At 36.4% G+C, this 15,079-nt stretch overlaps 1 protein-coding gene across 3 annotated transcripts in view; it reads left to right on the forward strand.

Moving 5' to 3' along the window:
- Nucleotides 1–15,079, forward strand: part of C3H8orf34 (chromosome 3 C8orf34 homolog) — a 463,675-nt gene that overhangs the window by 391,026 nt on the left and 57,570 nt on the right. For all 3 annotated transcript variants that reach the window (XM_007487223.3, XM_056824041.1, XM_056824042.1), the window contains one exon: nucleotides 7,409–7,529. In XM_007487223.3, the coding sequence (XP_007487285.2) occupies nucleotides 7,409–7,529 (121 nt within the window). The remainder of the gene's footprint in view (nucleotides 1–7,408; nucleotides 7,530–15,079) is intronic.

Below are 15,079 nucleotides of genomic sequence, written 5' to 3' on the forward strand. Positions count from 1 at the left end.
TTGTTGTTGTTGTTTTACTAGAAAGGCAGAGGGACTTGGGATGGAGCTGTTCTCCTCCCCCTCTCCATGAGTACATTCCTAACTTCCCCCACCCCATTGCCAAGCAGCCCAATGGGAGTACTTCCTCCTTCCCCTGCCTGGGGTAAGGCACTGGATGGGGGGATGGGAGGAGGCTCACATGCTGCCTGAGTAGGCAGCACAGATAGCAGCTTATTGAGTCTGTGGCATAAATTCCATTGTTTGGGTTTGGAGAGGAGCTAGATTTGAGGGGTGCAAAGCTCACAGAGTGGCACATAGCTGGAGGGGAGCAGAGAGCTGAGTCCACTCTCCTCCCGCTCTCCACATACTCCTCTAATCACCTATCCCCCTGATCAATAGCCCAGTGGGAGTGCTTCCTCCCTCCTTTGTCTGTGGTATGGGGGACAGTGAAGTAGGGGGGAGGGAAGAGGTGGGGGATGCAGTACTTAGGAGGAGGGGGACTGGCACTCTGTCTCTGAAAGGTTTGTCATCACTCTTCTAAGTTATTATTTCTCTTTTTCTCAAGTCCAAGTTAGGATTTGCTCATCCCTAAACTGGCAAAACTTGATGGATGCCCAGAGGCACTCTGGACTTGAAATGATCATATTTAACACTGTAATCTTTTTGAAGTTAGCACATTAACTAATGCTATATTAAAATTAGAACAACACAGAAAAGATTAGCACAGTTTCAATGTAAAAAATGACATGAATTTGTGAAATATTCTTTTTTTATTAGAACATCATAATGAGAAATAATAAAAGGGATGGTTGTAGATAAACCTGAGAAGTGTGACATTTAAAAGAGTGGGAGACATAAACTATAAGAGTTAAAATGGTTGAGGGTCATAAACTGTAGTGATTAAAATAGTGGAAGACTTAAATTGTAGTAGATATAAGAGTGGATGAGTAAATTGTGACCGCAGAAAATATGTTTTCACTACAGTGTCTTGTTTTAAAATCAAATATAAGGTGGTCACCAGGGAAATATTCCCAATTATGAATATACCCAAGTCAACTGGGTTTTATAGAGAATTTAATTAATTAATACAATGAGGAATTAAAGAAAGAGAGAGAGAGAGAAAAAGGAATTAAATGAGAAAAGAATAGGCCAGCCCAGGCAGCCTTGGCCAACCCAGGCCTAAGCCCTAAAAGAAAGATCAGTCAGTCCTTATATCTTAATCACTCACCACAAGATCTGTCCAAGCAAGGATTCTAGTGACACCAGGCCAGCTCCATCTCAGTTGCTTTCACCAGCTCAATCCTCCATCTGAATGTTTCAGAATGAGTCCCTGAGAGAGTCCGAGAGAGACCCTTCAAAACAGCATTGGCCAGCTGCCTCCTTCAATTCAGCCTTTCCTAGCTGACTGTTTCTTGAGCTCCTATCTGAGCTCCTATTTAAAGGGCAATTTCTCCTATGTCACCTCCCCTAAGTCCTTACATCTACCAATCACAGTAGACGTTTTTCAAAGGACAGACCATTCTTAGTCCACACCTAAGAAGGTGTGGATTTTTGAGTAATTCACACCAGGAAAGCTCTGAGTAAGTTTCCCAGTTCTTTGTTCCTTGTAAATTCTCAAGTTGTTTGACCTTTATGGGTACTTAGCAACCTTTTGTATTAGTTCTAAAAATAGGCATGGCTTAAGTATGGGTTTAAGTACTTTTCAATGTTTTTTTCCCTAAAACAGTCTTAAGTATGGGTGTGTGGGGTTTTCCTTAATGGACTTCCCTGACCAGCAGGGTCCCACAAGGGAAGGGGCTCACCTTTGTGATGGGACCCGAGGAGAGGTAGGAACCGAGAACCAGGGTGGAAATGAAAGACATGGACAAGTCAGTGGTTGGATAGGGCAGGCAATCCCTATGATACTCCCTTTGATAGGAGAGTATGAGTACAAAGGAACACGAGGTGGATGAGGAGATTAAGGTAGGGAATGCAGGCTGAGATGGTTACAGCCTTGGGAAAGGAGAAGGTTAAGAGGAGAGAGAGACAGAGTCATTGAGGAGCCCAGTGGAGCTCCATGGAAGGGAAGAGAAAACCAAGAGGAAGTTCATGGGTTTGCCTCTGAATTTATTCCTGTCCTGCCTGGGCGGTACTCCCAAGCACGTAGTACCCACATCACAAAGTATAGACACTTAAGATTGGGTGGCAAGGTAGAGGGAACACCTTTGGGCGTGTAGATTGCAAACCTCGCTTTCCCGGGGAATTGAGTCCGAGCATGTTAATGAGTTTGTCTTAGCCAAGGGCCGCATGGCCAGTTCAAGGTTACATTCACAAGCCTCATTGGTATAACCTTATGCTTGGAGACACAGTCGCCATACAGTCATTTATATTTCATAAATGTGAATATGCTTGGGATGCTACAGGGTGGAGTAGAGGTCTTCCCATTTCTGATCTAAGTAGAGTTCTCACATTTTAGATGGGGAATGGTCCCTAATAGGGAATTGTCCCAATGGAGAATTCCCCAATGGGGAATTTTTTAACATTCACAAGTCTGAGAAATTTCAAGATTCACAGAAGACTTATAAGCACTAGTGCAGAGTGCAGTGAAAAGAATCAGGAAAGCTGCCAGCTAGGTGGTTTAGTGGATTGAGAATGAGAGCCATGGGGTTCTGGGTTCAAATTTGACCTCAGAAACTTTGTAGCTGTGTGACCCTGTGAAAGTCAATCCTCATTTTCTATCTCTTCTGCTTTGGGACCAATACACAATATTAATTCTAAGAGGAAAGGAAAAAATTTGTCAGGAAATAATTTTTATTTCCAATAACATTGTAAAGACAAAGAACTTTGAAACACTTTAGAACTTAGATCAACTAAATGACCAACTAGGATTCTAGAGGATTTCTCATAATGTATACCACCCACCCCATGAAAGAGAGATGCTAGATTAAGATTCAAGATGCATAGAACCTAAATAATACAAGGGTCTTTTGATTTTTTTTTTTGGTTAGACTATGAATATTTGTAACAGAGTTTTAGTGTGATTTTTTTTTCTTTTTCTCAGTGGACAGAAGGTAGGAAGGAAAGAAAATAGATTTTGAAAAACTAAAACTGGTTTAATTTAAATAAACATTTATTTGAATACCATCTATTGGTGGTCTTGTATCCCTTCATTAACTTGTGGTATAGAAGGTTATAAAAATACACATATTCAAATGAGGGATATATAATATAGGTAACTTGGAGAACAGGAGATCTATACTTATCTGCATATCTCTATAATCATCTATAAACTTATCTCTGCCTAATTGGACATATGTTCCTTGAGGTTAAGGGCTAATTTCTTCTGAAAAAATGATTCTTAATCAATCTGGAATACAATAATCACTTAATAAATGTTCATTGACTGCCTGACCATTAACTTTTTAAAACATAAGTCCTTTGGGAGCAGAAAATGCACTTTCATTTCTTTTATATCTATCAAAGAATATATCTATTCCTATATTCATACAAAATTTATTTTTGCTGTTGTTATTCAGGCATTTCAGTTGTATGTAAAGTAGTAAAGTCAACTTTTAGTGAACCCATTTGGAGTTTTCTTGCCAGATGTTAGAGCAATTTTCTATTTCTTTCTTCAGTTCATTTTACAGATGAGGAAACTGAGGAAAACAAGGTTAAGTGACTTGCCCGGGGTCACACACCTTGTAAGTGTCTGAAGCTGGATTTGATTTCAGATATTCCTGATTCCAGGCTCAGTGATCTATCCACTGTGATACCTAAATGCTCCATATTTCTCTCTTTTTCTATGACCTCTATCTATAGATATAGATAGGGAAAGAGTGAATGAGTAAATGAATTAAGCACTTATCAAGTACTATTTGCAAGGTACTATTCTAAATACTGTGGATACAAATAGAAAAGACAATTTTTCCTCTGAAAAAAACTCATGTTTTGATTGAAGTGAAGGTAATCTGAAAAGGGGAGGCACTAGCACCTGAGGGGCCTGGCAAAAGTTCCTTGTAGAAAGTGAGATTTGAGCTGAGCTTTAAAAGGAGCTAAGGAAACTCAGAAGAAGTGAAGGGGCCAAGGCAAAACTCTTAGAGGGGACAGTTCGTGAAAAAGCCAAAGTTGGGCAATCAAAGGATGGATGATTGACACATGCTTTCTCTATTACAATGCTAAAATCAAACTATATCCTGCAGTGCAGTAACTGATTGACTTGGAGTGCTCAGGAAGAACATGCTGACAGAAAGGAATGATATGTAAAGAAGGTTTTATGTTAGTTCTGAGAAGCCAGAGAATTGCAAGATCATTGAAACTCTCTTAAACTTCCAATTTGGATCATCTTCTAAAATGCCTTTTCTTGAGAGTACATCATTTGAATCTATCACATTCTAAAAGCAAGTAGCAAAGGTTAAAGAAGTTTAGGATCTGTTGCTGTCTGCTTGTCTGGGGTTCATTTTTGGGATTTCACTGTCTCTCAGTTCACATTAACACAGTAAGGGAATAGCTATTTTTACCAGGTTTTTAAAAATTTAATTTTGGCCAAATTGATTTTCTAATTTTATAGTAGTTTTTAAAAATAATAATTTATGTTTTCAAGTTCATCAAACATTGTTTTTTATTGTTTTATTATATTTCTTTCTTCTTGGCTTAGTCTATTCCATTCATCTACTTTTCTGATTCCTACTTTTGACAATACTAGATGGTTTCAGTGATTACTATTTTATAAGTTCTTACTATTACTTCTTCTTTAGTCCCAACATTTTTCATTTTTCCCTTATTCAATCTCTTTTTATAAATTAATTTTATTTCTTTGTTTTGCTTTATAAAGTATTCCTAGTTACTGTAAGCTCCATTGAGCTTTAATTAATTTGATTGTCCTTATCTATTAACACAATATAATCACCTGGTCTATGTGATAAGTAGTTGACAAGTGAAATCTCTTTGTATGTACTTTATTTCACAAGGAGAAAAGGGATTCAAAATATGGAAGCCACAGCAAAGAAAACTTCTAGGCACTAGGTGGCATAGGGAAAGTAAATGAATCTGTTTGCCTCAGTTTCCTTAATTGTACAATGGGGATAATTTCTAGGATTGTTGTCATGATCAAATGTAAAGCACTTAGCATAGTGCCTCCCATAGTAGGTACTATATAAATGTAGGATGTTGTCATCATTTCTATTGTTATGTTTTATTTTTACTATTATTAGTGTCATGAGTATAGTTGTGTACTTGTAATTCTTTAAATAAATCATTTTAAAACACACACACACACAAGAAGTAGAAAAGTTGATTAATCTTTTTCCTCTCATCAAGCCATTTGAGGTATAATTGCTGTGGTTTCAAGAGGGGAAAAATGTTAATTATTGTAAAACAAAATTTAATCAAAATTTTAAAACTTTTATCTCATGAAAATAAGAGTATTAATAAACATGACGAATCTAACTTTAAGCCAGTTTATACCAATGTTCTTTGAAGCATCACACATTAGACTGGCTGATATCCACTTTGAAAGGTAGGCAGCTATGCAAGAAAGACAAAAAATGAGGCATAGAATCCAATCACTTAACTATAAAGGAACTATAAAGGAACATTAAGTCAGTTCTGTAGATGGTGGCAGTTGTGATTTGGTGCAATTATGACAGATTCATAATGGAGTATGACCTCTAAAAACCACGTGAGTAAAGTGGAATGGAGAGAGAAAAAGACAGAGACAAATAGAGGCACACACACACAGAGAAAGTGACCTTGACAGACAGAGGGAGGAAGAGAGAATGGAAAGAAAGAAAGAAAGAAAGAAAGAAAGAAAGAAAGAAAGAAAGAAAGAAAGAAAGAAAGAAAGAAAGAAAGAAAGAAAGAAAGAAAGAAAGAAAGAAAGAAAGAAAGAAAGAAAGAAAGAAAGAAAGAAAGGAAGGAAGGAAGGAAGGAAGGAAGGAAGGAAGGAAGGAAGGAAGGAAGGAAGGAAGGAAGGAAGGAAGGAAGGAAGGAAGGAAGGAAGGAAGGAAGGAAGGAAGGAAGGAAGGAAGGAAGGAAGGAAGGAGGGAAGGAGGGAAGGAGGGAAGGAAGAGACAAAGAAAAAGACAAAGAGAAAGAAAGAGAGAAAGAGAGAAAAGGGGGGATAAAGAGAGTAATGGAGAAATGGAGAGAAAGATTATGGAGAGAGAGATGGGAGGGTCAAGAGAAAAAACAGAAACAGAGACAGATTCAGAGAGACACAGACAGCAAGACAGAATGAGAGGAGGGGAGAAATAAATGAGAAATATATAGATGGGAGGGTGGGCAGAGAGGCAAACAAACTGAGATAGAGACATGGAGGGAGAGAGAAAGATAGTGACACAAAAAGAAAGGGAAGCAGAAACACAGAAAAAAGACAAAAATAGGCAATGACAAATAGAGACCTATTGACAAAAAGAAACACACAGAGACAAAGATGCAGAGGGTAGATAGAGGAAGAATGGAAAAGAGATCATGATTCAATATTCATAGAACTGAGTAGAGTATTCACTATGTGCATAGTGTGGAAGACTGTAATTTGGGAAATATTCTGAAGATGTATTTGAATAGATGGGTAAAGATAACAAGCAAAGAGTATGGTCGCCAGGTTAATTTATTCCACTGGTGTATCAAGAGACTATGTGAGTCTTGCGGTTCTAGTACTTTTCCTTGGAATATTATGAGTATTCTGTGAGTTATAGATATTTGATTAGTAAAGTTTGGAGGACTCAGTAATTCTCTAAATGGTAAATGGAAGATCTCAAAATTGGAAAAAGGGAGAAGCTAACTAAGAATTGTTTGAATGTGTGTGTGTGTGTCATATTAGAAGAGTAAAATAAGGATGCTCATCTTTGCCCTTACTTAGCTCAGATGGTTTTTGAAAAGAAAATGTGCTCAACATTTAAATGCCTTTAAAAAATGAATTGTTGCAGCAGCTAGGTGGATCTGACTTCAGACACTTTCTAGCTATGTGACCTTAGATAAGTCACTTAACCCCTACTGTGTAGTCCTTACTCCTCTTCTGCCTTGGAAACAATACTAAATATTGATTCTAAGACTTAAGGAAAAGATTTTTTAAATGAATTATTGGGGGGGGGGGCATGTAGGTGGCTAAGTGATAGAGATCCAGGTCAATAGACAGGAGGTTCTGGATTGACATTGGCACCAGATACTTCCTAACTTTTTGACTCTAGATAAGTCACTTAATATGAATTGCCCTGAAATTACTACCCTTCTGCCTTAGAACCAATACATAATATTTATTCAAAGGAAGATGAGGTTTGTTTAAAGAGCAAATGATTATAATAATTAATTTTGCTCTAATTATAACAATTATTTTTGCTCTAATAAGAACAATTACAAGGAACTTATTCTTTTTACTGTTGAATGTGTGAATGCTTGAAACACAAGTCTATTGTTCCTCCATATCTATCTGAGTTTCTCCCTCTTATTTCAGTGCCCCCCAGTATGGGACCTGGCTAACATGGCTACCAGAAGTGGGAGCTCCCCAAGCTTAAAACTCTTGAAAGATTCTTTAGCTGCAAAGGAACTACAGAGCATGGAGAAGCATCTTGCTGGTATGTATGAGTTTATTGAAAATGTGAGTTTTAATAGAGGTCAGGGGAAACATGCTCATGCTTGAAATGATGTCTTTAAATATCTGAATGGAATTTCAGAAAAGCTCTATTGAATAACTTCACTTGTTTGTTTTAAAAATCAAGTGACCTATCAAATGACAGTAAATGATTTAGAGGAAAGTGAGAGATTAAACTTTAAAAAAAGAGATGAAGTAGGATATGCATCACACTTCTCATAGACCTTAGATGGACTCTACTTGGTTATCATTTTTATTTATAACAGAAATGCATGATTCCTTACAGAAATGGAACTATTACTTCTTGCTTACAAATTATCATTGGTAATAATGCAACTTCCTTATATGTATCCCTCAATTGCAACCTTGGGTCTTTGGAAACTGTGATATTCATGATTCTTAGCAATATAATATCCTTGGTGGAAAATTGGTTTAAAAAGGTAGGTGTGTGTGTGTGTGTGTGTGTGTGTGTGTGTGTGTACACGTTGGTGTGTTGGTGTGTTTCTGTGTTAGGGAACAAGTTAGAATCTTTGAAAGAACCCAAATTCAATCCAGACTGTTTTTTTCCCTTAATTCAGTTTCAGTTCATAGATCCCTTTGATAGTCTCCTGAAGCTTAGGAACCCACTCTCAGAATAACATTTTTAAATGAATAAAAATGTTAATATGATACATAGGATTATGTTGAAATATGTGAGGAAGAAATGAGGGAGAGGGAGAAAAGGACAAGCATTTATTAAGGGCCTATAATATGCCAGGCACTGTAATAAGGGCTTTGGGGAAATGGAGAAAGATAGAGGCTATTACTTGCCCAGTATCACGTAGCTAATAAGTGTCCGAGGTCAAATTTGAACTCAGATCTTCCTGACTCCTGGCCTAGCACTCTATCCACTGAGCAATCTTGATTACATAAATACATTTATAATTTGATAAGTGCAGTTTTCAACCTACTTAAAAATAATTTTGTCGATCTCAGGTTAAGGATTTTCAACAAATTCAATCCAGATCCCAGCTCATTTTTGATATAGTTTCTTGTTTAAGCTATAAGTAATGATGGACCAGTGAAGTTCCCATTGAATTACATGTCATAGGCTGGACAATAGTGATTCTCCATCCATTTGGTTTTTTCCTGTGGCTTTATTTCTATAAAGACCTGAGGACTCTTTTAGTATTCTGGGGCTTGATGTAATCACCAAGCACTGCATTATTCAAAAACTAGACCAGCTCATCTACTATAAAGAACATCTCTTCCTCTTGGAATCATTGAAGGACTTCAGCCATGACAGTAGCACACATTTTTGTTAAACATCTCCTTGTTTTCTGCCTCACTTGTTGGGGAAATATCTGTGGATTATGGTTCCATCTGTGTAGGAATCTTGTATGAAATTAATATTTATGTAAGCAATTCTTTCTTGGAGGAGAGTCTTTAACAAGTAATTTTGTTGTACTGAATCAACACCATCCACAAACACACCAGATAGGAGTTACATCTTTCATTTTAGATGACTTTGAAGATACAAACAGCTGTAGAAAAATCTTTCAATCAAGTCAGTCTGTTTCCTTTTACTTTAGTCTAAGATACTCTCAGTAAATGGATAAGGTTATTCTAATAAAGAATTTACAGGAAGAAAATAGCAGGCAAATGAGACAATAATTACTGATGTTCTCTAGATGTTCTAGTTTAGTAAAAACACTATATTATTTTAAAATTTGTTCCCTCCACCCTGTTTGTTTGTTTTTCAGTCATGTCCAAATCTTTGTGGCCCCATTTTGGATTTTCTTGGCAAAGATCCTGGAGTAGTTTGCCATTTTGTTCTCCAGATCATTTTATAGATGAGGAAACTGAGGCAAGCAAGGTTAGGTGATTTGCTCAGTGTCACACAGCTAATAAGTGTCTGAGCCCAGATTTGAGCTACTAAAGAAGAGTGTTCCTGATTCCAAGATCAGTGCTCTCTGTATGTCCCTGGTCATGTCACTTAATCTCTATTTGTTTCACTCCCCTCATTTGTAAAATGGGGGAATCAATAGCCCCTACTCCATGAGGCTATTGTGAGGATCAAATGAGGTAAAGCTTTGTAAAGTGCTTTGGCACATAGTAGGCGCTTAATAAATACCTCTTTCTCTTTTGTTTCCTATCTTCCTATTATGCCTTTTCCAGTCTTTTTACTGTTTATTTATGCATATTATTCTTCCCATCATTGTTTTCAATTTAATTTGCTCCTTTCAACATATTATTCCTGTTTTCATTCAAGGGGTTATTTTTCATAGAGTTCAAGGTGTGGGTATGACAGCATTGAAAACCAAGTCTTGCAGTCTTTGTACTGTAAGAGAAAAAAACACATTGGAATTGTAGCCATGGGTCATGGATTCAAATTCAAGATTTAAAGGAAATGTGTACAATTTAAAGAACATTGATTCTAGACTAAGAAGACCTCAATTCAGATCCTCTTTCTGCCCTGTCTGACATTGGGGAAGTCACCCTTAATGGTCAACAGTTCTTTCAGCTGGAGAAGGAAGAGGTTAGAATAGATGTCCTTGGATGCCCTTTAGACATGAGCAAGATACTTTAAATGTCCACAGCCTCAGCACTCTATCTGTAAAATGGGGTGTACTTATTTGGGAAGGTGTCAGACTAGATTGCCACAAATTCCTTCCAGCACTAAATCCTCTGGTCATGTCTCCACAGAATTCTACTCTAATATGAGTCTAATCTTTTTACTGTTATGATTCAGTCGATAGAGCTCTGGATCTGAAGGCAAGAAGCCCTGACTTCAAATCCAACCACAACTCATTTAATCTTTGCCTAAGTTTCTAGAACTGTTATATAGGGATGATAGTAGCAATTACCTCACCAGGTTATTGGGAAGATCAAATGAGATCATATCACATAAATCATTTAGAACAGTGCCTGACACCTAGTAGGACTATATAGAAATGTTAGTTATTGTCTTGCTGTTATAAGAGAAAGAAAGGAAGGCTAGATTGGTGATTTCATTATACAAGGAAGTCCCTAAAAGGAAACTCCCTCTACCAATAAAAATAAGCAAGTTTATAACTTATATTCTTGGAATATGGTCTGGGGCACTAGGAGGCTGTGACTTTGTACAGGGTTTCACCGCCAGTACCTGTCAGAGGTAGAACCTTACTCAATTGTATGGAATGATCAGCCTAAGGCTATTGCCTTATCAAAATGGAAACCTGTAAGCAACTATCTATTAATGGGAGCTGAGAAAGATCAAGTCAGTCTCTGATGGCAGTTATCCAGCTCCTATTGTGGGAAAAAGTGGAATAGCCAACCTCATGGTCTGCCAGCCTAGTAGGAAAGTACACATCATCCACTGGAAACTAAGCTATGGGTGACAAAGGCTTTAGTTAATCTGGCACAAACCTCCAATTGACTTCAAATGGAATTTTTCATGTGGGAAGTCTAACACACACCAGAAGCCTTGGGATTTTGATATAATGAGACTGTCTTCCTGGTGACTTGAAGAGCCAGAAAGAGGTACATTAGATACTGTGGCACTAAGCTAAATGACAGCAAGCCCGAGATATGTTGCAGTTAACTTCAAATGGGAGATACTGAAATGCATGGATACTTAGCAATGAGGCAGTGCCAAAAGGTTTAAGTTGTGCATTTAGTATGGAAAAATATATCCAAGGTTTCAAATGCTTATCTTAGTTTCTGAACCTGTACAAAATTGGGCTGGACATCTCAGAAGATTTAATTTTTCTTCTGAAAATGCTGGCATCTAGTTTCCTAGGCTTGGATGGAAATATTTTTTGGCTCCCCCTGATTCTGTGTCCCAGCTGTTTTCTCAAAATGCAAACACATGCAGAAAAAGGGAATAAACCCCAATGTTCAGTCATGACAAAATCTCAAAAATTGTTTGCTTTGATTTTGGTTCTAAAAATGAGCATACCTTCAGGAGAATGGAATATTTATTCTTACTTAATATGATGCGGTTTGGCCCTTTTCAAGATGTCAAACTCCAAAAAAGACTTTGTTCCTTAAAGTTCAAAAGTTTATTTTTTAAAACTAAGAACTGAAATGAATGTGTACCTAAAAGAGCTTGAGACTTTCAAAAAAAGGAGAAAAGAAAAACTCTTTAGACCACCAAGAAGAATCCTTAGCGGATCAAGGAAAATGATAACTTTGGACATCTTTAGAGAACTCCATAGCTATAGCTCCAGTGTTGGATTGGAATACATCCATATGTTTATATGCCTATACATGCTGTTGCTGAGTCACATCTAGCTCTTCTTGACCCCATAGATCATATTGTCCATGAGGTTTTGTTGGCAAAGATAGTGGCTTGGTTTGCTATTACCTTCTTCAGCGGATTAAGGAAAAGAGAAGTCAGTGGTCTTGCCCAGGGTTACACAGTTGGTGAGTGTCTGAGGCTAGATTTAAACTCAAGTATCCCTGATTTCAGACCCATCATTCTATCCACTGAGCTACCCAGCTGCCTCATAATGTGTCTGCATACACACACAATTGTGTACATACACACCCCTGCACATACGTGTGAATGTCTATACATGTGGCTGACTCAAGAATATTGTATTTTTCTAAAGAAAACAAATGCACTAATTCATTTTCTAGTATTTTCTTAATTTGCTTGTAAGAAAAAATCCATATTTATAGTTTTGAGCTCTAAGAATTGTGTTCCTTTGGACTAATCCTCACTGTAATTGCAACAAGTGCTATCCTTTTCCCCCACGTCTGTTATTATGGTACAATATCTATCCCTCAGGGGGACCTCAGAATTAGTGAAGCTGTCAGTACAACAGGGAGAACTAAATTCAAGGGTATTTGTGATTGGCATACCATATACTTAACAGAAAGCAAATTCACTGAAGCTTTGCCACAAGGAGGTTTTTCCACACATGCTCCTTGTCCATAGTGATTTTCATTTCATTTTTAAGTTTTACCACATTTTCCCCAGCATGCTTTTGTAAAATAAATAATGCATCTTACTGAATACTTGCTTTTAATCTCTCTTTCTCTGACTCTCTTTCTTTCTCCTCCTTTTTTCCTTCCTCCCTCTCTGCCTCCCTTCCTTCCTTCATTGGTTTGCCATTCATTCCTTCATTCCTTCCTTTCACTTTCCTTCTCTTTTTCTTTCTCTCTCTCTCTCTTTCATTCCTTTTCTCTCTCTCTCATATATGTCCTTTCTATTTCATATATATATATATATATGCTTCATCTCTTTTCCCTTTTTCATTTTGGTCTTTCTCTTCCTGTTTTCCTAACTTTCTATTGACTTAAAACTTGAAAGAAAACTGTCTTCCTTTATTTATGTTCACATCTACATCATTCCTCTTTTCTACTCTTTATAATGATGACCTATCAACTTTAATTTAGAGTTCATGCTTCTTGGCATTATTTTCAATATCCTGTGTCTTACCACCTATAACTCTTTATATCATAGCCTGTCATTGTCTTCCTTTGCAATCTTTTTGCCCTTGAGGCATGGTAGATCCTCTACCTCATCATCAGATGACCTCCCACTTACCTTGAAGTTGCTCCTTAAGGCTCTCATTTAAAGTAATCATTTCTTCTTCATCCACTAATGAAAATGACATGCAATAAGGAGAGGACAAATAAAAGTCCAGAAACAAAGTACTAGAGTTGTCATCTTGTATTAGATTTATTGTTTGGCTTTTCTAGTTTTGATATGCCAGATAGACAATGCATATATGGTCTTTTGCTTGCAGTTAATTTCAGAGTTGTTGTCGTTTAAATTTGGGGGCACATTCTAAGTCTATCAAATGCTTTTTGTTGGTAGTGCTTTGGCAGAGTACCCAAAGTCTACAGTTTTTTTTAAAGTGTTTCTTGTTTGAGCAATGTTTCATGAATAAATGAAAACAAAACTTAGTAATACCTTTGACATATAAGGAGCTATGTTGCATGTTGAAATAAATCCCAAATTTAGCTCAAAATCCATTCATTATTTTATAAAACTTAGATGAATTAATTATTTTACTACAGATAAATGCATTTGTAGAAGTTTGTATAAGAAGTAATTGTTTTCATATCAGATATTTTCATGCTTCCTTAACAGTGATTATCTAGTCTGTATTCTGTATATATTTTGAAGTCAGTCCTGAAATATAATTCAAGCTTTTGGGTGCAGAATTGTTGTTAACAAATGTGCCCAAAGAAAGTAAAGTTACTTTTTGAACATTTTCTTAGAAACTATAAGATAATTTTCTAAACATTACTATTTTCAGGAGATTAAGTTCACTTAAATTCTTCCTTGTCCTCAGTCTATAATACTAGGTATTTTCCTTCCAGGTTTTTTCCTAATGACATATTGCTTTAGTGGCTTGTGAAAAGCTAACTATGAATTCAATTTGAATTTTTTTTGGTATAAATGTTTATTTGCAGTTGAGTTTTCTCTAAATAATTTGGGAATTTATTTGCTAAATAAATATATCTCAAAAGATATAAATATGTTGGGAGACAAGAAATCCTTCTGGTATTTAACTAGAGTACACATATGGCCATACTACTTTGTTAGCTAAACTTTATTTCCATTTAAAAGACTCAGAAAAAATAATTTGTAGGCATAGGTTGGATTATATGATAGCTATTGAATTTGTGCACTGTTATACAAAGGTGTCTGAGAAAGGAAAGATAACTTTTTTTTAAGATGGCAGCATGGTTGCTAAAAGAAAATCAGAGACATGTGTTAGGAGAAACAAATAAAAATCTATTTGTGTCTATGCATTTGGGGCAGGAATCTGTTTTCTTAAATGTAGAGAAATGAAATGACTAGAAATATCACTTATCTGTAAAATCAATCACTTTTTTAAAATTAAGGAAACATGGGCCAAGAATATGATATACATTAGACTCTTATTACACATGGGCATTGCATATCAGTTTTCCTGTGTACTCTCTTCTGAGTCATAGTTCAGGAAGTCAGTGACCCCTGGTCCTGTAGCCATTCTGCAAAGACACAGGTTAATTTAATTTTAAAAGAATACATTGTATGTTTGGTTTAAATTATGAAGTTCACATTCTTACTAACCTTGAAGACCATAGACAGGTATTTTACAAATTCCAAAGTGACGGGTATTGATTTTTTAAAAGCTTAATGGAAATGAATGTAAAGGCATAATTATCTCAAAAGGTAAAATCAAAATTGCCCACTGATTTTATGAGGTCAGTGTTTCAATTAGATTAGTTTAAGATTAAATCACAATGTACCAAGAAATATCTCTAACTGCCTTTCTAGATATATACCCAATAATTACCCTGTTTGAAACAGCAAAAGATTTGGATCAATGAAAAGTTAGGGATGACATCCTTGGAGATATAGCTAGCCATTTGGAATCTGTTCTTCTGAGTAGCAGTCTTTTAAGCTGAACATTACCAATATGATTTACCCCAATTTTAAGTGCTTCCCCTGAGCCCCAGAGTCAGATAAATAAAATCTATGACTTAATATTAGAAATGACTGTGAATATGATTGAAATTGTCTGCTTTATCAATCCAGTAACCATCACTTCCAAAATTCAAAAGAAT

Source organism: Monodelphis domestica, chromosome 3 (genome assembly GCF_027887165.1).
Source record: "Monodelphis domestica isolate mMonDom1 chromosome 3, mMonDom1.pri, whole genome shotgun sequence".
NCBI classification, from domain to species: Eukaryota; Metazoa; Chordata; class Mammalia; order Didelphimorphia; family Didelphidae; genus Monodelphis; species Monodelphis domestica.